The sequence below is a fragment of the Schistocerca gregaria genome, chromosome 5 (genome assembly GCF_023897955.1).
Source record: "Schistocerca gregaria isolate iqSchGreg1 chromosome 5, iqSchGreg1.2, whole genome shotgun sequence".
Classification (NCBI taxonomy): Eukaryota; Metazoa; Arthropoda; class Insecta; order Orthoptera; family Acrididae; genus Schistocerca; species Schistocerca gregaria.
In genome coordinates, this window is record NC_064924.1 from 375386536 (window position 1) to 375408891 (window position 22356).

Consider the following 22356-nt stretch of genomic DNA (forward strand, 5'->3'; position numbering starts at 1 on the left):
GGACACTGAAAGCGAAGATCTCAAGCCACGCAATAAAACCACAGGTACCGCCTGTATCAAAATAGATTTAACGTAAACATAAATAATTCTTGTTGCAATGACGGGAATGTTTCCCCAAGAGGCCAAAAATCTCAACGTGACTGCCAGTCTACACTATGTGATCAAAAGTATCCAGTCACCCCCAAAAAATACGTTTTTCATGTTAAGTACATTGTGTTGCCACCTACTGCCAGGTACTCCATATCAGTAGGTGAGATTTCCACACTCCTAAACTTCCCTAGGTCCACTGTTTCTGAAGTGATAGTGAAGTGGAAACGTGAAGGGATACGTACAGCACAAAAGCGTACAGGCCGACCTCGTTTGTTGACTGACAGAGACCACTGACAGTTGAAGAGGGTCGCAATGTTGAAACGTCCCCTTAGAAAAATTATACATAACTGTGCTTAAACTGACACACAATATTTTCTCTAGCGCAACGCAATCTGACTTTTAATAATCCCTACAAAAGAATGGCCCTGACTAACATTAACCTATACCTTTCACAAATCACTTACCTCACCAAAAATCTTCGTTACTCGAACTACTGCAATTCAGCGAGCGCCACTACTGCCAACTAAATAAAAGATTCAAACTACTGAAGGCACTAACTACTGATAGGCATAGTTAGCAAATGAAAGATTTTGATAAAGAACAAACAATGTATTTACCTTAGTAGTCATAATATATATAGCAGTTCATGACATCCAGTCTTACAAATTTCAAAACTCCGCCATCTCTCTTCCCGCGTCCACCACTGCTGGCGGCTCACCTCCAACTGCGCAACGCTACGCGCTGTTAACATCCAGCTGCCCAACACTACAATGGCAGACAACAATGCAAACCAGCCACAGACTGCACACAGCACAGCCAGTGATTTTCCTACAGAGCGCTACGTGGCGTTACCAATAAAAAAACCTAAACAGCCTACTTACAATGTTTAATAGACAGACATCTATCCAGACCATCATACAGTAATTACAAGTGGCATCAGGATCCACTGCAAAGTCTATGACAGTTAGGCGGAAGGTGAGAAAACTTGGATTTCATGGCCGAGCGGCCGCTCATACGCCACACATCACGCCGGTAAATGCCAAATGACGCCTCTCTTTGTGTAAGGGTCGTAAAAATTGGACGATTGAACGGTGGAAAAACCTTGTATGGAGTGACGAATCACGCTACATATTGTGGCGGTCCGATAGCAGGGTGTGGGTATGGCGAATGAACGTCATCTGCCAGCGTGTGTAGTGCCAACAGTAAAATTCGTAGGCGGTGGTGTTATGGTGTGGTTTTCATGGAGGGGACTTGCACTCGTTGTTTTGCATGGCACTATCACAGCACAGGCCTAAATTGATGTTTTGAGCACCTTCTTGCTTCCCACTGTTGACGATCAATTCGGGGATGGCGACTGCATCTTTCAACACCTGTTCATAGAGGACGGCGGGTAGTGGAGTGGTTACACGACAATAACATCCCTGTAATGGAGTGGCCTGCACGGAGTCCTCACCTGAATCCTGTAGAACACCTTTGGGATGTTTTGGAACGTCGACTTCGTGCAGGGCCTCACCGACCGACATCGATACCTCTCCTCAATGTAGCACTCCGTGAAGAATGCGCTGTCGTTCCCAAAGAAACCTTCCAGCACCTGACTGAATTTATGCCTGCGAGAGTGGAAGCTGTCATCAAGGCTAAGTGTGGGCCAATACCATACTGAATTTCAGCGTTGCCGATGTAGGGCGCCACGAACTTGTAAGTCATTTTTAGCCAGGTGTCCGGATACTTTTGATAACATAGTATATGTCAAAAAGTAAACAAAACTTTCACACTGGAAGTTTTTCCTTATAAAACATTGTGTAAAATATATATACTTATCTTGTGGTTTTATGGACTACTTCATGTTTGTTTCTTGCTACTAAATATCTTTTTCAGTGATGGTGAGCAGCTTAGAAAAATACTGCTCTTTCATTCGAATGAAACTACGAAAAGATTGTCCATCGTGATATCTATATGACAAAATAGATTGACGGCAAAAAAAAGAAAAATGGCACCACCGCGTTGTGCGACACAAGCGAAAGTTGGTAGACTTTTTTATACATCTGGAAGAGGATGTTTATCAAATGTCGCACCAGTCACTTAACAGTGGCGCTCGTAGCGCCACGATGGTTTGTTAAATAAGCTTTACTGCCGCCGTCGGAGGTTCGAGTCCTCCCTCTGGCATGTGTGTGTGTGTATGTGTGTGTTGTCCTTAGCGTTAGTTTAAGTTAGATTAAGTAATGTGTAAGTTTAGGGACCGATGACCTCAGCAGTTTGGTTCCATAAGACCTTACCATAAATTTAAGATTTGCTTTAAATGCACGTTGAAACGGTCGTGGGTGTTAATTGCCTTTGAGTTTGGACGCGATGAGTTGATGTTAGCTACAAACGCCATTACGGTGACAAAGACACCATTATCAACATATCACTGAGTTTGAATGAGGTCGTATAATAGGGCTACGAGAAGTTTTGCAGAAAAACTTGGCAAGCAGGTAGCCACTGTACATGTACTGTACTGTACTGTGAATGTACGGTCGCAAGAAGACAGGTCTCTGGAGAGCCACCTAGCATTACTGAAGGGAAGATCACTGTGTTAGGTGTATGATTTTGGCACATCGTACTGTATCTGCAGCAACAACTGGAGCAGCAGTTGGCACCACAGTGACACAACGAACTTACAAATCTGTTACTTCAAGCACAGCTCCAAGCCAGACGCCCTGCAGCGTACATTCTACTGGCCCCAAACCACCGCGATTTAAGACTTCAGTGGTGTCGAGCGAGAGCTCATCGGAGGATAGGTTAGAGGTCTGTCGAGTTTTCTGATGAAAGCTGGTTCTACTACGGTGCCAGTGATGGCAGTTTGTTGGTTCGAAAGAGGCCAGTCGAGGGCCTGCAAGCAACCTGTCTACATGCTAGACGCAATGGACGTACACTTGCAATTATTGTCCGGAGTGCGATTCCGTACGGCAGCAGGAGCACACATGTTGTTATCCCACACACACTGACTGCAAAATTGTACGTCAGCCTGGTGATTCGATCTGTCGTGCTGCCATTCATGAACATCATTCAAGAGCCTGTTTCCCAAAAGGATAACGCTCGCACACATGCCGCTTGTAACCCAACATGCTCCACAAAGTGTCGACATGATGCCTTGGCCTGCTCGATCACCAGATCTGTCTTCAGTCGAGCACATGTGGGAAAGCATCAGACGACAACTCCGGCGTCATCCACAAACAGCATGAACCGTCCCTCTATTGACCGATCAGGTGCAACAGATATGGACCTGCATCCCACAAACTGAGACCCGGCACCTGTACAACACAATGCATGCACATTTGCGTGCTTGCATTCAACATTCCGGCGTGTACACCGGTTATTATTAAGAGCATTTCACATTTGCAATGGCTTTGGTCGCGCTTACATTAACGTGTGCATTGCAATGTTAATCATTTAAATACACTCCTGGAAATGGAAAAAAGAACACATTGACACCGGTGTGTCAGACCCACCATACTTGCTCCGGACACTGCGAGAGGGCTGTACAAGCAATGGTCACACGCACGGCACAGCGGACACACCAGGAACCGCGGTGTTGGCCGTCGAATGGCGCTAGCTGCGCAGCATTTGTGCACCGCCGCCGTCAGTGTCAGCCAGTTTGCCGTGGCATACGGAGCTCCATCGCAGTCTTTAACACTGGTAGCATGCCGCGACAGCGTGGACGTGAACCGTATGTGCAGTTGACGGACTTTGAGCGAGGGCGTATAGTGGGCATGCGGGAGGCCGGGTGGACGTACCGCCGAATTGCAAAACACGTGGGGCGTGAGGTCTCCACGGTACATCGATGTTGTCGCCAGTGGTCGGCAGAAGGTGCACGTGCCCGTCGACCTGGGACCGGACCGCAGCGACGCACGGATGCACGCCAAGACCATAGGATCCTACGCAGTGCCGTAGGGGACCGCACCGCCACTTCCCAGCAAATTAGGGACACTGTTGCTCCTGGGGTATCGGCGAGGACCATTCGCAACCGTCTCCATGAAGCTGGGCTACGGTCCCGCACACCGTTAGGCCGTCTTCCGCTCACGCACCAACATCGTGCAGCCCGCCTCCAGTGGTGTCGCGACAGGCGTGAATGGAGGGACGAATGGAGACGTGTCGTCTTCAGCGATGAGAGTCGCTTCTGCCTTGGTGCCAATGATGGTCGTATGCGTGTTTGGCGCCGTGCAGGTGAGCGCCACAATCAGGACTGCATACTACCGAGGCACACAGGGCCAACACCCGGCATCATGGTGTGGGGAGCGATCTCCTACACTGGCCGTACACCTCTGGTGATCGTCGAGGTGACACTGAATAGTGCACGGTACATCCAAACCGTCATCGAACCCATCGTTCTACCATTCCTAGACCGGCAAGGGAACTTGCTGTTCCAACAGGACAATGCACGTCCGCATGTATCCCGTGCTACCCAACGTGCTCTAGAAAGTGTAAGTCAACTACCCTGGCCAGCAAGATCTCCGGATCTGTCCCCCATTGAGCATGTTTGGGACTGGATGAAGCGTCGTCTCACGCGGTCTGCACGTCCAGCACGAACGCTGGTCCAACTGAGGCGCCAGGTGGAAATGGCATGGCAAGCCGTTCCACAGGACTACATCCAGCATCTCTACGATCGTCTCCATGGGAGAATAGCAGCCTGCATTGCTGCGAAAGGTGGATATACACTGTACAAGTGCCGACATTGTGCATGCCCTGTTGCCTGTGTATATGTGCCTGTGGTTCTGTCAGTGTGATCATGTGATGTATCTGACCCCAGGAATGTGTCAATAAAGTTTCCCCTTCCTGGGACAATGAATTCACGGTGTTCTTATTTCAATTTCCAGGAGTGTATATTACCTAGACAAACGTATTCCCGAAATTTTATTACTCTGTATTAATTATTATTTGGTGTGGTGTTTTTTTCCGTCAGTTTATGTTACTTCAGAGTGAGGATAATCAATACAATGTGTAGATCCGCAACTGAGATTGGACAGTCTACTTTGACTATACTTAATTTAAAACCGAAAATGAGGTAGAGATGCAATTGAGTTAGCACAGCTTCATGCAGTCTTCATCTAACAGCAATACGCCCGCTCGGTTGACCGTGCGGTCTAACACGCGGCTTTCTGGGCGGGAAGGAGCGCTTGGTTCCCGGCACGAATCCGTCCGGCGGATTTGTGTCGAGGTCCAGTGAACCGGCCAGTCTTTGGACGGTTTTAAGGCGGTTTTCCATCTGCATCGGCGAATGTAGGCTGATTCCCCTCATTCCGCCTCAGTTACACTATGTCGGCGATTGCTGCACAAACAAGTTCTCCACGTACGTGTACACCACCGTTACTCTACCATGAAAACATAGGGGTTAGACTCGTCTGGTGTGAGACGTTCCCTGGGGGGTCCACCGGGGGCCGAACCGCACAATAACCCTGGGTTTGGTGTGGGGCGGCGAAGTGGTGAGGTAGACTGCGCTAGTCGTCGTGGGGTTGTGGACCACTGCAGGAGCGGCGGGGACGGAGCCTTTCCGTCGTTTCTAGGTCCCCAGTTAACAATATGTTGTGTACATAGTTCCGCGTAGTCAGCGCGTTCACAACTTTTCCAACAGAGCGCGCCCCACTAAGCACAACAGCGCAGGCGCAGCACTCGTCCGTCTCCGCACTACGAGATGGCGCTGTCTTAGAGATGGACCAAATTCTGCTTCCGCCGATCCGCGTATTAATATGTAACGCGCAGTGATACATGAACGCGCGAGGTATTATAACGAGTGTACAGACCTCCGATTAGTCAGTCTGCATTCGTCTGCACCAGTCTATAGTCAAGTTTCAGTCTGCGCCTAATAAGATTATCATATTCCTGTACATAGCCATGAAGAGAAATGTATAGACGCTTTGTCAAGTATCAGAGATATGTGAGAATAAGATTAACGTAGCAAGACCAAAGGAACTTCAGATTGTCAATTGTAAATAGCATGCAGAATCAAGTTAAGTAGTTTTTAGGCTTGTTGTTATTTTAATAAATGTGCGTGAAAATTAATCAAGTTCTGTTTAAAGTTGGTCACCGACAATCTGCTACTCTAAGCGTGCAAATGGCATTCCTATCGTCTGACCTAACGGCAGAAGATAAAACACGCCACAATAAGACCACGAGACATATTGCTGACACTCGCCTACTTCGTTAGAGCGACAAGTCAAATAATCTGATGGTGTGTGTACCGAAGGTCTTACAGTACGCACACCACACAATACAATACAATACCAGCAATATACTGCATCGAAAAGTTCATAATCATCTTCGCGATTTTCTCTGCTCTCCTTCGACAATCGCTGGAAGAGATACTGGAGCTATTTTACCCGCGGTAAAGAAACTAATTAGCGAGCCAAATGCAGCCGAGAACTGCTGCTGTAGAGCGCTGCTGTCACAGATCACGACGAGGAACATATTCTGTGAGACGTAGCAAGTCGTTTCCGAGTGTCCAATAACCACAATGGACGCCACGTCGTCCAGTGGGAGGACGGCTCCAGGCTTCGATGCCTACGTCAGGCTCTGACGCCTTCTCCGTCCGCCGCTGGAGCGTCCAGACGAAGCGCCGACCTGACCACCAACTCGCGGCGTGGCGTGGCGCTGGCGGCGCATGCGCAGGGCGCGTGTCCGCGCCGCCCCGGCCCGAAGGCCGGCATCAATTATGCAAAGGGCGGCGTCCACGCAGTCCCTAGTCCAGTTAGCGCGCTCCCTCGGCCAGGGCAGTCACTCAGCGGCCGGCGTCAGCGATCCAGCACTCAGTCTGCGCTACGAGATCCCCTGCCGGCAAGTTCAGCGTAGGTGCCGGGGGAGGTGGAATGTCGGCTCGGCTCCTGCAGCAGGTGCTACGTCGGCCGCCAGCATGAAGACGCGGGCGCCCTGAAGGCTGGCGCCTTGGCACCGGCTCTTCTGCTGGAGGCGTGCATGGCGTCATGGGCATCTGCCTCGACACAGGTGAGCGTCTGCCTAATAGAGGCCTGGTCGTCACACTGCGGCCCCAATCATGTGTTCGGGAGGCCCACGGTTCTTTGCCGTATTTTACGATAATATTCATTCTAGCAAGTGACAGCGAATCCAGGAAGTCACTTAATGTTAGGAGCTTCTTAAGAGTATTTTTCTTGCTTGCATGGAGACCGTACGAACTTCCCCTCGCCGATTTGTTTCGTATTTTCGAGAAAAACGAGTCTGAACAATTTACCCGCGCTTTTATGCTTCGTACAGTCGCTAGCAATCAAGGATTCCGCAACCAAGAGAATAAGAGCTAATTTCATAAGCGCGAGGCCTGCGGATCTAAACTCGCATTTGGTACTTCATTTCATCCCCACCTAATTCTGGCAAGAGATATGCGTACTGCGCCGCGAAATTGTGTGATGCCCGAGCACCGCTTACGAATGTAGCCCAAGTTTGTTTTACCACAGACACATTGATAAAACCGTGCACATGGAAAGATTCGGCGTTCGTTACAAGTGCCGTGTGATGCAATAATAATAGTTCCCCTTGTTTCTGTGATGAGTGTCATCCTGATTCATACAGCGCTCCGTAAGTAACACATTATACTTGTAGATAAAATACTATAAATAAAATGACTATACCGATTTAATTGAAAGTTCTTTGCATCTATTTTCCAATATTATTACTGAAAGTTATCTTATTAATAATAATAATAATATGATTGTTGTTATTCATTAAAAGTTTTTGTTTGTGGCAGTGTAAGCTATCTGTAACCTTACGCAAACTTTCAACATTGAATTTCGTAAATTTGAAGGTAAGAATTCGTCTGCGAGAATGTGTTGAAAAATTGGACTGCGAGAAAGTAAATTGAAAGTGCCCATCTGGTTTCCTGTCTGTTTAAACATTCGTAATTGACTAGGGGCAAGAATATTGTCTGAGTTCAACACTATGAATCACTAAACTTTTAAACTGATAAACTGGCCCTGGAAAAACTCGTTGTTCCCTATTTTAATTTTTTTAATTTTGGCTCATCTGTTCTCCAGTGGAAACGCCGTGGCACTGCTCATATTTTGACATGGAGTTTGGATGCGACAATGACTTGGGATAAATTATAACATCAAACGTAATTAGTTTTCTGAAAAATTATCTCTTTCTTTGCTTCGCAAACATTAATACACAAAAAATTACATTTCTTGAGTGGACAGACGTAAGTAGTGGTTCAGATGACTCTGAGCACTATGGGACTTAACATCGGAGGTCGCCAGTCCCCTAGTACTTAGAACTACTTAAACCTAACTAGCCTAAGGACAACACACACATCCATGCCCGAGGTAGGATTCGAACCTTCGACCGTAGCAGTCGCGCGGTTCCGGACTGAAGCGCCTAGAACCGCTCGACCACCGCGAGACGTAAGTAGTCTTTAACATCAAGCGAGGCTGCAACTCGTAGAAACGACATTAAATATTCAACAGTTATTCCTACCCCCAAATTCAGATTGAAAATTATGCATGACTGTTTATCTTTCCCTATATACAAGTCGCTGGATCTCTGAAAGAAGAATGCGTAACTACAAGCTGCCGCAATAAAGTACAAGATCTTAAATCTATTACCTTAAATTAAGTCCTCTTCTATTACTCATCAAAATAATCGTAATGAAATATTCGTCTCAAAATGCTTCACTCTCTTTCTTCACTTCAAATCATTAATCAGTAAATCAACACGCTCCACTTCCTCAGAATATAACTGCAACCGTACCACTCGGCCTGTGCTGTACTACTACTTATGACACACCACTGACACTACTGTCTCTCCTCATTTCATGTTTAACAGTACGCATCATCTCCAGCGCATGTTGCAAAGCATAGATGGTCCAAGGATGCCTCCAAGCGGCACAGCATCTCTGATGGCACTGCGCGCTTGTAATTTCAAACAGTACAATAGCGTTGCGGGTTTATGGCATCCAAATACTAGAGAAATGGCCAGAAACTATGTACAGTCCCTATCACTATGGGAACTATTTTCTCCTTTTTCAGGGTAAAGATCATGAAAATAAAAAATGGATCGTTCAATAATGAGTTTACACAGCCATAATATCTACGTGAGAAGCAAAAAAAAAAAAAAAAAAAAAGTGCAGGAAGGAATATTCGAGACCGGGACTTCGTACTCCTGTGACTAACCACTAAACAAGATCGGCTGCGGAGTCTTTGAGTACTAGCGACCATAAAAATAGAAAAATACGCGTAAATCTTTTAGCTCTGTTCTCCAGAAATTGGTTAAGAGTTGTGTCTTCCTCTTTGCATTCTCTGCCTCGGGATGACTGGGTCTTGTGTGATGTTCTTAGGTTAGTTCGATTTAAGTAGGGGACTGATGACCATAGATGTTAAGTCCCATAGTACTCAGAGCCATTTCAACCATTTGAAATCCTCCTGTTTGTATTATCGAGTGATTTCCTGTCAGGAAGATCGCAGTTCGTAGCAATAGACGGCAAATCATCGAGTAAAACTGAAGTGATATCAGGTGTTCCCCAGGGAAGCGTCCTGGGACCTCTGCTGTTCCTGATCTATATAAATGACCTGGGTGACAACCTGAGCAGTTCTCTTAGGTTGTTCGCAGATGATGCTGTAATTTACAGTCTAGTAAGGTCATCAGAAGACCAGTATCAGTTGCAAAGCGATTTAGAAAATATTGCTGTATGGTGTGGCAGGTGGCAGTTGACGCTAAATAACGAAAAGTGTGAGGTGATCCACATGAGTTCCAAAAGAAATCCGTTGGAATTCGATTACTCGATATATAGTACAATTCTCAAGGCTGTCAATTCAACTAAGTACCTGGGTGTAAAAATTACGAACAACTTCAGTTGGAAAGACCACAAAGGTAATACTGTGGGGACGGCGAGCCAAAGGTTGCGTTTCATAGGCAGGACACTTAGAAGATGCAACAAGTCCACTAAAGAGATAGCTTACACTACACTCGTTCGTCCTCTGTTAGAATATTGCTGCGCAGTGTGGGATCCTTGCCAGGTGGGATTGACGGAGGGCATCGAAAGGGTGCAAAAAATTACAGCTCGTTTTGTATTATCACGTAATAGGGGAGAGAGTGTGGCAGATATGATACGCGAGTTGGGATGGAAGTCATTAAAGCAAAGACGTTTTTCGTCGCGGCGAGATCTATTTACGAAATTTCAGTCACCAACTTTCTCTTCCGAGTGCGAAAATGTTTTGTTGATCCCAACATACATAGGGAGGAATGATCATCAAAATAAAGTAAGAGAAATCAGAGCTTGAACAGAAAGGTTTAGGAGTTCGTTTTTCCCGCGCGCTGTTCTGGAGTGGAATGGTAGGGAGGTAGTATGATTGTGGTTCGATGAACCCTCTGCCAAGCACTTGAATATGAATTGCAGAGTAATCATGTAGATGTAGATGTAGATGTAGTCGTGCTCTACAAGTCTTGTCAATTTGAATTAAATCGGCGAGGGAAAGTTTACGCGGTCCCCTTCTCAGTATAAAATAAAAAAAAGACAGAGTAATATTTTAAGATGCCCTTAATTTTAACTGACGTTGGTGAATTCGGCCGTGAGCTGAGCAGTTTCGCGCTAATGTTAGGTGCAGAGTGGAATGTAGTGTGGCCACTACGGGGTTAATAGAAGTGAGAGGGGGAGTTTTCTATTGCTTGTCTTCCAATGATAAGCCACGAGCGTGCGCCACTAGCACCGATCAGCTGCTATGGTATAAATGTCAGCGGAAGTAATATGAATTCATGAGTGTGTGCATTATAGAGACGGTCGGCTTCAAATGTGGTACACGTTCGTAGCAAGTAATATGAAACCAAATTAAGGCTGTTGTAGTACAATGCAATGAGCAAGAGAAATGTGACAATAAAATTTGCCATCGTGTCTCCTTTTGCAATGATTTATTAATTAACATACTAATTTATGTATGTTACCAATTAATAGCAAGATCGGTAAGGGAAGGTGTGGTAAAGCGGTCAGGACGGAAAATTGAACGTTGTATATTTTTTGTCATGAACAGCGCTGCTGCCTGGCGAGAAGTGGTCAGACTAGTTCTTATACTACATCGATATTGTTATTAGTGACGTCGACTGAGGAACTTTTTCCGTTTGCTTAAAAAAAAAATTTCCCATGTCTCTGGTGTAAGATACGTCATTTATGTTATTCTTGTTACCCCACTTGTATGAGAGTAATAATTTTTAGAGCCTCAATGTTCAAAAACGTCCTTCGGCCTACAAATGTGCCGGCCGGTGTGGCCGTGCGGCTCTAGGCGCTTCAGCCTGGAACCGCGTGACCGCTACGGTCGCAGGTTCGAATCCTGCCTCGGGCATGGATGTGTGTGATGTCCTTAGGTTAGTTAGGTTTAAGTAGTTCTAAGTTCTAGGGGACTGACGACCACAGATGTTAAGTGCCATAGTGCTCAGAGCCATTTGAACCATTTTTGAACCTACAAATGTAATTCATCGTTATGTGTTTCAGTCTGGTAGATTCTTCTGTGGATCACTAATGCCGACATGGCGTCCGATCGGGAAAAGTGACTACATTACTCACCGAGAAAACTGGCCAAGGTGTTCACCAAAAATATGAATTAGTTACTTCCAAAAAACACTCATAATACAACAGATAAAACTTACTTCTAAACCCTTTTATATACATAGCTATCATCTAAGATTCTTTCCCTTTGTGACAATTTTGCATTAATGAAGTTATATTACGTATAACCGTTCCTCGTCTGATATATTTGGCCCAATAAAAAAGTCCTATTGAAAACCGTCTGCTCCAGGTGCTTGGCATTGTTTGAAATACTATGGCGTGAAGATGCCTGGAAAACGTGCCCAGAAATTAGAAAAACGGGCATGGGATCTTGTTGCGATGGCACTAGCCACAGTAGTCGCTTCAGTACGGAAAGCTGGTCACTACATAATCATAAAAAAATGCTTGTAGTTAGAATGTATTCATTTTCCTTTTGCTTTAAAATGTTGGCTGTGATAGCTTACAATATGTAGATTCAAAATTTGTAAGTGGTAAGCTTCTATCAGTAACAACGATTTGGTGAAAACTGAATTTCCCCAGGGCTGGCCAACCTCTCCTCTTTCCGTTCTATGCGGACCGAGTTGTTGCCCTATGTTGCCAATATTGGCTCGTGAGCAACGACTACTGATCTACACTTAAGGTTTGCAGGTGAAAAAATGTGACCAAACAGCTACGACGATACAGGCAAAAAGTGTATCAATAACAAATTCTAAAATCTATTATGAAATGCTTATATTAATCTCAAGTCACAAACAAATCACTGAACATACAGCTCTAGTTCAGTCACTCATTCAGAAAACTGTTGAAACAGATAACATTCAACATTTCAGTGCCAATATTTTTATTTATTTTTTAGTGATACTATAACAGGAAATATAAACAGGCAAAAGAATGAAATTTGCACCGACCACCCCTTCTTTTGCGTCTCTCCTGCACCTGAGAGGTGGCTCCACAATAGTGACATGGGACACTTCCACGTTGCTCCATTTACAGCTAAAGTCTAATAACTACTAAGCTGAAACATTTTATTTTGCTACCAGTTACCAAGGGCGACCGTAGCTAGTAGCATGGGGGAGGGGGGGGGGGGGGGCGAGGGACCGTGGCATTCTACTAGCTATCAAGGAAAGGAAAAAATTTAGTATATTCAGGTCTTTTATTTCGAGAAACGAATTAAAAGTTAGTATGACACAGGTTTTTAACATGGTCGGATTTGAAAAAAAATTTAATGACTGTTTGCAAGTCGCCATTCGTGTTCCAAAAATACGTCCTACCCTCCAAATTATCGTAAGGGCGCCCTTGCCATTTACGATCACAAACGACCATCTCCAGGCACAGAATTCTTCACCTTAGCATCGCTTTGCGAAAACAATGATGACGTTGGAAATGAAAGTTATGTAGCGAATCATTTACTTTAAGGTCAAGATTTTATCCTCGAAAATAATATTTGTAATCAAACACTAGTTGCAATTAAGTCGTGACTGTGATTAATTTCTTCCTCATTACATAAGACAATTCTCAAACCAAATGTTTCTATAATCGCTAATGAACATTTTTCATCAGAGAAAGAGGATGAAAATTTACACATAGTACGGATTCGTAGCACTCAGTTCTTGTGAAACACAACACGAAGTAATGATTGCTGTCGACAGAGGATCTCAAGATGGTTCCATGCCGGCCGAAGTGGCTTTGCTGTTCTAGGCGCTACAGTCTGGAGCCGAGCGACCGCTACGGTCGCAGGTTCGAATCCTGCCCCGGGCATGGATGTGTGTGATGTCCTTAGGTTAGTTAGGTTTAATTAGCTCCACGTTCTAGGCGACTGATGACCTCAGAAGTTAAGTCGCATAGTGCTCAGAGCCATTTGAACAATTTCATGGTTCCATATTTCTCGATTTCCAGAAGGCTCTTGACATCGGTCCTCACAAGATACTTCTAATCAAATTGTCTGTGAAGTACCGTCTCTCTTGTGTGACTGAATTCGTGATTTCCTTTCAGAAAGATCACAGTTCGCAGTAACTGACAAGAAGTCATCGTTCTCCAGGCAAGCGTTATAGGCTCTCTGTTGCTTCTAATGTATTTACACGATTTTTGAGAAAATCTGAACAATCTTTTTAGGCTGTTTGCAGATGATGCTGTCGTTTACCATCTAGTAAAGTCATCAGAAGCTCAGTACGAAGTACAAAATCATTTTGATAATATATCTTATAGCATGAAAAGTGGCAACTGACCCTGAACAATTAGCAGTGTGATATCTTCCACACGAATACTAAAACAAATCCGTTAAATTTCGGTTATGCGAAAAATCATAGAAATTTAAAGGTTGTCGGTACAATTAAATGTATAGATTTTGTAATTATGTACAACTTGAATTGGAACTATCAACCAGAAAATGTTGGGGGGGGGGGGGCGGAGACGAAACTAAAGGATTGTAATTAACTGTAACATTTTGGTTGCATTACAAAAGTATAGATATTAATCAGTCAACCTGCATTTTTTTTTGTCAGATCACATACAAGATGCAACAAATTTACTAAAGAGATGCGTACACTACGATTGTCCGTCCTCTGCTGGAGTTTTGCTGCGCGGCATAGCATCCTTATTAGGTAGGGTTGATGGAGCACATCGCAAAAGTTTAAAGAAGTGCAGCCTGTTTTGTATTATTGAGAAATAACGGATACATCACGTGTTCCACCAGAGTACCAGGATTCTTAAAGCGTGCCGCCAGAGGAAAAGTTTGGGGACCCCTGATCAAGACGAAATAATTTTTTTTTCTTTGGGGTAGATTTGTACCAGGTGAGACACTTAATAAAGAGAGGCCACTCAAAATAAACTTCGAACGAGTAAATACATCGAGACTCTGTTTCCGCTAAGTTGCAGCGAACAGTGTGGCACAGTTTCTGACTCATGCAAGTAATTTTCATCATTTATAGCCCCCGAATTATGCACCAACTACATTCTTTCTTTCATGGTAATGAATCATTTTTTCGTGGCACAGGAAATAACCTATAAAAGGACTCCAAAGGGGTAACATTTGTGGAACTTGAACTTATAGTAACAAGAGAATGACGCCGCAAACTAGTGTCTCGCCGTCAGTAGAAATTATCCCCGAAGACATCTACCCTGATGCACCACAATTAAGCAAATACTTTAACTCCGATACGGTTCATGTATTTATTGCTATGGCTTTAGTATGGAGTGATCAAAGTGTTGACCTTGAGCACTGACCCACGCTGTAAAGCATTTCCAGAGAGATAATGCTGCACTTCGGATATCATCCGGGCTTATCGCAGCACAGGCCCATGTTACAGACCACTTAATATTCACGAAAGTCGTAAGCTTTTCCATGTAGACTTGTTTTAATTTACCGCGTGGATAAAAGTGCAGAGCTTTTAAGTCTGGCGAACGTGTGTTTCCCGAACGATTGACACAACTATCTCCAAGTATTTTGTTAACAAGGTCCATAATTATCTGTGCGGAATGGGAGGGACATTCATTTTGCTACTTAATGTCCAGTGGGATTTCTTCCAGTGATTCCGATAGCATATCTTCTTATGGTAGATAGAGTTCCATAAATACACTCCTGGAAATTGAAATAAGAACACCGTGAATTCATTGTCCGAGGAAGGGGAAACTTTATTGACACATTCCTGGGGTCAGATACATCACATGATCACACTGACAGAACCACAGGCACATAGACACAGGCAACAGAGCATGCACAATGTCGGCACTAGTACAGTGTATATCCACCTTTTGCAGCAATGCAGGCTGCTATTCTCCCATGGAGACGATCGTAGAGATGCTGGATGTAGTCCTGTGGAACGGCTTACCATGCCATTTCCACCTGGCGCCTCAGTTGGACCAGCGTTCGTGCTGGACGTGCAGACCGCGTGAGACGACGCTTCATCCAATCCCAAACATGCTCAATGGGGGACAGATCCGGAGATCTTGCTGGCCAGAGTAGTTGACTTACACTTTCTAGAGCACGTTGGGTGGCACGGGATACATGCGGACGTGCATTGTCCTGTTGGAACAGCAAGTTCCCTTGCCGGTCTAGGAATGGTAGAACGATGGGTCCGATGACGGTTTGGATGTACCATGCACTATTCAGTGTCCCCTCGACGATCACCAGAGGTGTACGGCCAGTGTAGGAGATCGCTTCCCACACCATGATGCCGGGTGTTGGCCCTGAGTGCCTCGGTAGTATGCAGTCCTGATTGTGGCGCTCACCTGCACGACGCCAAACACGCATACGACCATCATTGGCACCAAGGCAGAAGCGACTGTCATCGCTGAAGATGACACGTCTCCATTCGTCCCTCCATTCACGCCTGTCGCGACACCACTGGAGGCGGGCTGCACAATGTTGGGGCGTGAGCGGAAGACGGCCTAACGGTGTGCGGGACCGTAGCCCAGCTTCATGGAGACGGTTGCGAATGGTCCTCGCCGATACCTCAGGAGCAACAGTGTCCCTAATTTGCTGGGAAGTGGCGGTGCGGTCCCCTACGGCACTGCGTAGGATCCTACGGTCTTGGCGTGCATCCGTGCGTCGCTGCGGTCCGGTCCCAGGTCGACGGGCACGTGCACCTTCCGCCGACCACTGGCGACAACATCGATGTACTGTGGAGACCTCACGCCCCACGTGTTGAGCAATTAGACGGTACGTCCATCCGGTCTCCCGCATGCCCACTATACGCCCTCGCTCAAAGTCCGTCAACTGCACATACGGTTCACGTCCACGCTGTCGCGGCATGCTACCAGTGTTAAAGACTGCGATGGAGCTCCGTATGCCGCGGCAAACTGGCTGACACTGACGGCGGCGGTGCACAAATGCTGCGCAGCTGGCGCCATTCGACGGCTAACACCGTGGTTCCTGGTGTGTCCGCTGTGCCGTGCGTGTGATCATTGCTTGTACAGCCCTCTCGCAGTGTCCGGAGCAAGTATGGTGGGTCTGACACACCGGTGCCAATGTGTTCTTTTTTTCCATTTCCAGGAGTGTAGTTCGAAAGTCGTTCTGTAAACCCCCTGCCAAGCACTAAGATGTGTATTGCAGAGCAGCGACATAGATCTAGAGGAGGAGACAGTAATATAAACTACTTTGTTCAAATCAGTTCCAAAATGCTATCGGACCACGCACCTCAAGTTCTAAGAAATCTGACACAATCGTCCTGGAGAGTACTCCGGGTGGAAAATTGGCTTTAATTCCTGCTCTATTACCAGGGAGTCGCAGACGGCAGTGCGTGCTCGAGTCGGCCTATGACGTCCACAAATGGTTCAAATGGCTCTAAGCACTATGGGGCTTAACATCTGAGGTCACCAGTCCCGTAGATTTAGAACTACTTAAAACTAACTAACGTAAGGACATCACACACATCCATGCCCGAGGCAGGATTCGAACCTGCGACCGTAGCAGAAGCGCGGTTCCGGACTGAAGTGCCTAGAACCGCTCGGTCACAGCGGCCGGCTTGACGTCCATAATCACGAAGCACAGCCGACACTGTAAACACCTCTAAGACGATATGGTTGTTGTTCCCTTTGAATACTCAGCCATGTAGTCTGTACCCATTAAGAATTGAAAGTTGAATGGAGTGCTAATACGTTCGTTAATGTATAGCCTTTCACAACATGAGGTTTATATCAGTAATTAACCTAAGCATTCTATTGTGTATATACAGGAGTTACTGCACGCACTGCAACAGGTCATATCTGAAACTGTGAGCTACATGGGCAGAAGGGCGATTTTTCAGAAATAGTTCCACTTTATTTAGATACACACTCGACTATGTAAAAATAATTACACTTACCTGACATTATCAACAGGAGAGCGAATTCTGAATCTGAATAATGTAATTTTCTTTCTAGAGAATTCCATTCCTCCAGATCGAAATATCAGTAAATAAACTTCTCTAGTGAGAAGATTACATTGCTCAGAAATGATTACAGTTACAGTAAACAGTTAATCACAGCAACGAGACCATTATTGAATACGTAAATTCTCAATGTTTTTCGTCCTAGTCCGGAAATACAGTTTAGGAATACAGAACGTTTTTGAAGAACGTACGTTTCCTCTATGAAAATCAAGATAGACTTCAAAGACAAGAAATCCTTCGAAATTCATCTCGATCTGTTTGTCAATGATATTCAGAGTTTTCTCGAGTTGATGCCGTGTTCCTTGACTTTCGGAAGACTTTTGATATAATCCCAAACTGTTGTTTGATGAACAAAATACGAATCTATATAGTATCCGACCAGACTTTTTTTTTTTAAATTCCGGTCTTCCCTGGAGGTAGAGCTCAACGCGTTGCTTTTAACTGGAAGAAATCTGCAGATGTAAAGCTAATTTCGGAAATATCCCAAGAGAGTGTTACAGCGCCGTTGTTGTTTATCAAGCTTGTAAAAGATGTAGTGGACGCCGTGAAAAGCGCCACGAGGGTTATCACGGACGATGCTGTTGTCTGAAGGAGGAATGCAACTCCAGAAGGCTGTAACAGAATAACAGAAAATTCTACAGAGGATAGACGATTCGTGTAGCGACTGATGATTGGACCTAAACATAAATAAATGTAGCATATTGCGGATAAATAAACTAAGAAAATAATATTTGTAACCGAGCCACAAGATCATTTCTACCACTACATCATTTCTATCATTAATTTCTGTCTCATAAAGGACAATCCCCACCCCAAATGTTCCTATATTCAATAATGTACAGTGCTTGCCGGAAAAAAGATGAAATTGTACCAAGGAATCATTACCATGACGTATTTTTTCAATCTATTGCAGAATGCTATCGAACAAGTCATATTGCGTTCTAAGAAATCTGTTAGCTAGAGATCACTGCATACAGTAACCACGGTAAAATACCTAGGAGTAGCCATCCGGCTCGAGCTGAAGTGGAGTGACCACGAAAAGTAAATTGCAGGAAAAGCAATGACGGGTTGCGATCCATTGGTAGGATGTTAAGGAAATGTAATTCATCCACAAAAGTCAGGGCTTACTAAACACTTGTGACACCTATACTTGCTGATTAGTTTGGGAGCCTTACTAAGTAGGATTACTGGAAGAGACAGAGAAGATGCAACAGAGAACAGTACGTTTCGTCCAGGGGTTCGGTTAGTACGCGCAAGAGCGATTCAGGGAAGCTCAACAAATTTCGATGTCAGACGCCAAAAGAGAGGCATTGTGCATCACAGAGAATTTCCCTGTTGAAATTTCGAGGAACGTATTTTTCAAGAAGATCCGGGCAACATATTACTTCCCCCACATACGAGGTGCATTCAAGTTCTAAGGCCTCCGATTTTTTTTTCTCCGGACTGGAAAGAGATAGAAACATGCGCATTGTTTTAAAATGAGGCCGCGTTAATTGTCAATACGTCCCAGAGATGGCAGCACCGTACGGCAGATGGAATTTTACCACCAGCGGCGAGAATGAGAACTGTTTTAAATACTTAAAATGGCGACGATTTGCTTACTTGAACAGCGTGCAATCATTCGTTTTCTGAATTTGCGTGGTGTGGAACCAATTGAAATTCATCGACAGTTGAAGGAGACATGTGGTGATGGAGTTATGGATGTGTCGAAAGTGCGTTCGTGGGTTCGACAGTTTGATGAAGGCAGAACATCGTGTGACAACAAACCGAAACAACCTCGGGCTCGCACAAGCCGGTCTGACAACATGATCGGGAAAGTGGAGAGAATTGTTTGGGGGGGATCGCCGAATGACTGTTGAACAGATCGCCTCCAGAGTTGGCATTTCTGTGGGTTCTGTGCACACAATCCCGCATGACGACCTGAAAATGCGAAAAGTGTCATCCAGGTGGGTGTCACGAATGTTGACGGACGACCACACGGCTGCCCGTGTGGCATGTTGCCAAGCAATGTTGACGCGCAACGACAGCATGAATGGGACTTTCTTTTCGTCGGTTGTGACAATGGATGAGACGTGGATGCCATTTTTCAATCCAGAAACAAAGCGCCAGTCAGCTCAATGGAAGCACACAGATTCACCGCCACCAAAAAACTTTCGGGTAACCGCCAGTGCCGAAAAAATGATGGTGTCCATGTTCTGGGACAGCGAGGGCGTAATCCTTACCCATTGCGTTCCAAAGGGCACTATGGATTAACAGGTGCATCCTACGAAAATGTTTTGAAGAACAAATTCCTTCCTGCACTGCAACAAAAACGCCCGGAAAGGGCTGCGCGTGTGCTGTTTCACCAAGACAACGCACCCGCACATCGAGCTAACGTTACGCAAGTTTCTTCATGATAACAACTCTAAAGTGATTCCTCATGGTCCCTTCTCACCTGACCTGGCTCCTAGTGACTTTTGGCTTTTTCCAACAATGAAAGACACTCTGTGACCGCACATTCACGAGTCGTGCTGCTATTGCGTCAGCGATTTTTCAGTGGTCAAAACAGACTCCTAAAGAAGCCTCCGCCGCTACCATGGAATCATGGTATCAGCGTTGTGAAAAATGTGTACGTCTGCAGGGCGATTACTTCGAGAAATAACGCCAATTTCATCGATTTCGGGTGAGTAGTTAATTAGAAAACAAATCGGAGGCCTTAGAACTTGAATGCACCTCGTACTTCTCCCGAAATGATTACGACGAGAAAATCTCACAAATTAGAGCTCATACTAAATTTTACCGGTAGTCATTCCTTCCATCCGTCCTTTGCAGGGCGGACATAGAAGAGAGAGAGAGAGAGAGAGAGATAGTGATGCCAGAAGTACCCTCCACCGTACACCGTAAGGGCTTTGCGGAATATAGGTGTAGATGAAGCTTCAGAGGCCTTCTGTCAGTTAAGCACCATTCAATTTGTCAATATTACTCAAGTTCATTAATAATACAGGTAAAACTATCGTTAACGATTCATGATCACGAACACATTACCATTATAAGCGATAGTACTCTCGAAAAGTTAAAGAATCCACCACGCTTTTATAAAGCACTCTTACGCTTTGTCATAGTATTTAACAGACATCGCAACGTAGCTTAGCGTTGCGACCTCCATCCACACAATGTGTTTTGCATTTGTATCCGGCACTGCCTCGCCGCAGACCAAAACCAGTGCTACAAACTCATTTTCGACCACGTCCTTACACGACATGTGAAAAGTCCCTACGTTCATCTTGGAAGTCACTGCGAATGCAAAAGATTCTAGACTGACAAAAATAAAATAAAAAAGTTAATCACGCATTGAGTAGTAGTACTTCTTCTTTCTTAACAAATTTGTGCGCTGAATTGACACTGTTTTCAAACAAAATATTCATATTGTTATTTGGGAAGCTTGCTGCTGTTAGTGTTTTGGGCAGTTTTAGAATGGGCGAAAATGCTTTTATGAGTTAATCTATATGACCTGTTGTTGACAAGGATAGTGAGTGTTCAGCAAATGATTATGCCAGACTTATTGCATCAGCTGTGATGTTCTCTTCGAGCTTAAGGCTTGCGGTGCTTGTAGTTCGTTGATGCACCTACGATGAAAGCACTGATAGTTTATTGAATTGTGACACTAGACGTCTGTGCGAATCGCGATTTGTGTGTTTCGATAGTTTGCTTCTTCCAGCACACAAACTAATATCACATGCCTTGGAACGAGCACGATAACTTTTCTTGGTATCTGCAGTTAACCACCCTTTAAACTGTTTTCCTCTTGCCACACTTGCCTATATTTCAGATTTTGGCTTTTACTGTCCCTGTTTTTTAACACTCTTTTCTTTTTCGGTGCTGAAGCCATAATATAAAAAAAATTCTAATGCATAACCCCCACCCACCCCTCGTCCCCGCGCCCAAGAAAAGACACTTTAGAAGCTTATTTTAAACTACAGGAACTGAACGGATCTATGAGAGCTGTTTGTCCTTTATTTTCAACATGTGAACACACAACAAAGAAACATAATCGCCGCCGCGGAAGTTAACCCTCGAGCGAGGGTGCTTATGTAACAAGAGCGCTAGTCACAAGTAACACTGTTTTGTACGGTTCGACTATTGTTGTACAATTGCGAGTCCGTGCCTATTCCTTTATTAATTTTTCAGGTAGCGCATTAATAAGTTGTGTTGTCATACGTCAAAATGAGTAGCTTTTATATAAATTAAACTGCAAGTTAGGTGAGAAAAAATTTACGATCCCTGAAAGAAAATGACCCTGTTTCCGAGCTAGCACTGCAATCTCACAATGAGGCTGTTATCTACGATATAGTTAGTGTCCAAACAAGCGGTAGCCGGGTCTGATGCAATTGTACTGTTGAATGCTTCGAATGGATAATTCTTGTGGGGTAAAACTTTTATGCGTCAACGGTGACATGATGAAAGGTTTATTTTATAGCGATTTAGCGCAAATGATTTAAGTTTATATTATTGCTGTTTAATTAACCTTCGATTAATTTGTGATTTTGCTCATGCAATGTTGCCTTGGTAATATAAAGATAGCTACTCTTTACGTGTGTACAAAGCGCTCTGTACGCCCGATCGAGGCGAATGGAACTGTGGAAGTAACAATGGTGCAGAGATTATAATAGACGCTCTAACAGTTGCCTGCTGGCTGCTGGGCCCCTGGTTTCCGTCGTCGCATGTCGGCCCCTTTCGGAGAATGTTTCGTTAATTGTTTTCAGTTCACTAAAGTTGCTAGCGTCAGTATTTCTTCTAATCACTGCTACAAATAAGTACTATATTTGAAAATGATTGTCTCGCAATGCGCATTTCCAAATTTGTTGCTTCTGTTTGAAATTTGTACCTTAAGAGGCATCGTGCGCTATG

At 44.8% G+C, this 22356-nt stretch overlaps 1 protein-coding gene across 3 annotated transcripts in view; it reads left to right on the forward strand.

Annotated features, from left to right (window-relative positions):
* Positions 1–6775: 6775 nt before the first annotated feature.
* LOC126272536 (uncharacterized) overlaps positions 6776–22356 on the forward strand; it is a 431400-nt gene continuing 415819 nt past the window's right edge. For 2 of the 3 annotated variants that reach the window (XM_049975451.1, XM_049975452.1), the window contains exon 1: positions 6805–7065. In XM_049975451.1, the coding sequence (XP_049831408.1) occupies positions 7044–7065 (22 nt within the window). In that variant the 5' untranslated portion in view covers positions 6805–7043. Of the gene's footprint in view, positions 7066–22356 lie in introns of all 3 variants that reach the window. The other variant, XM_049975453.1, reaches the window with a different exon arrangement.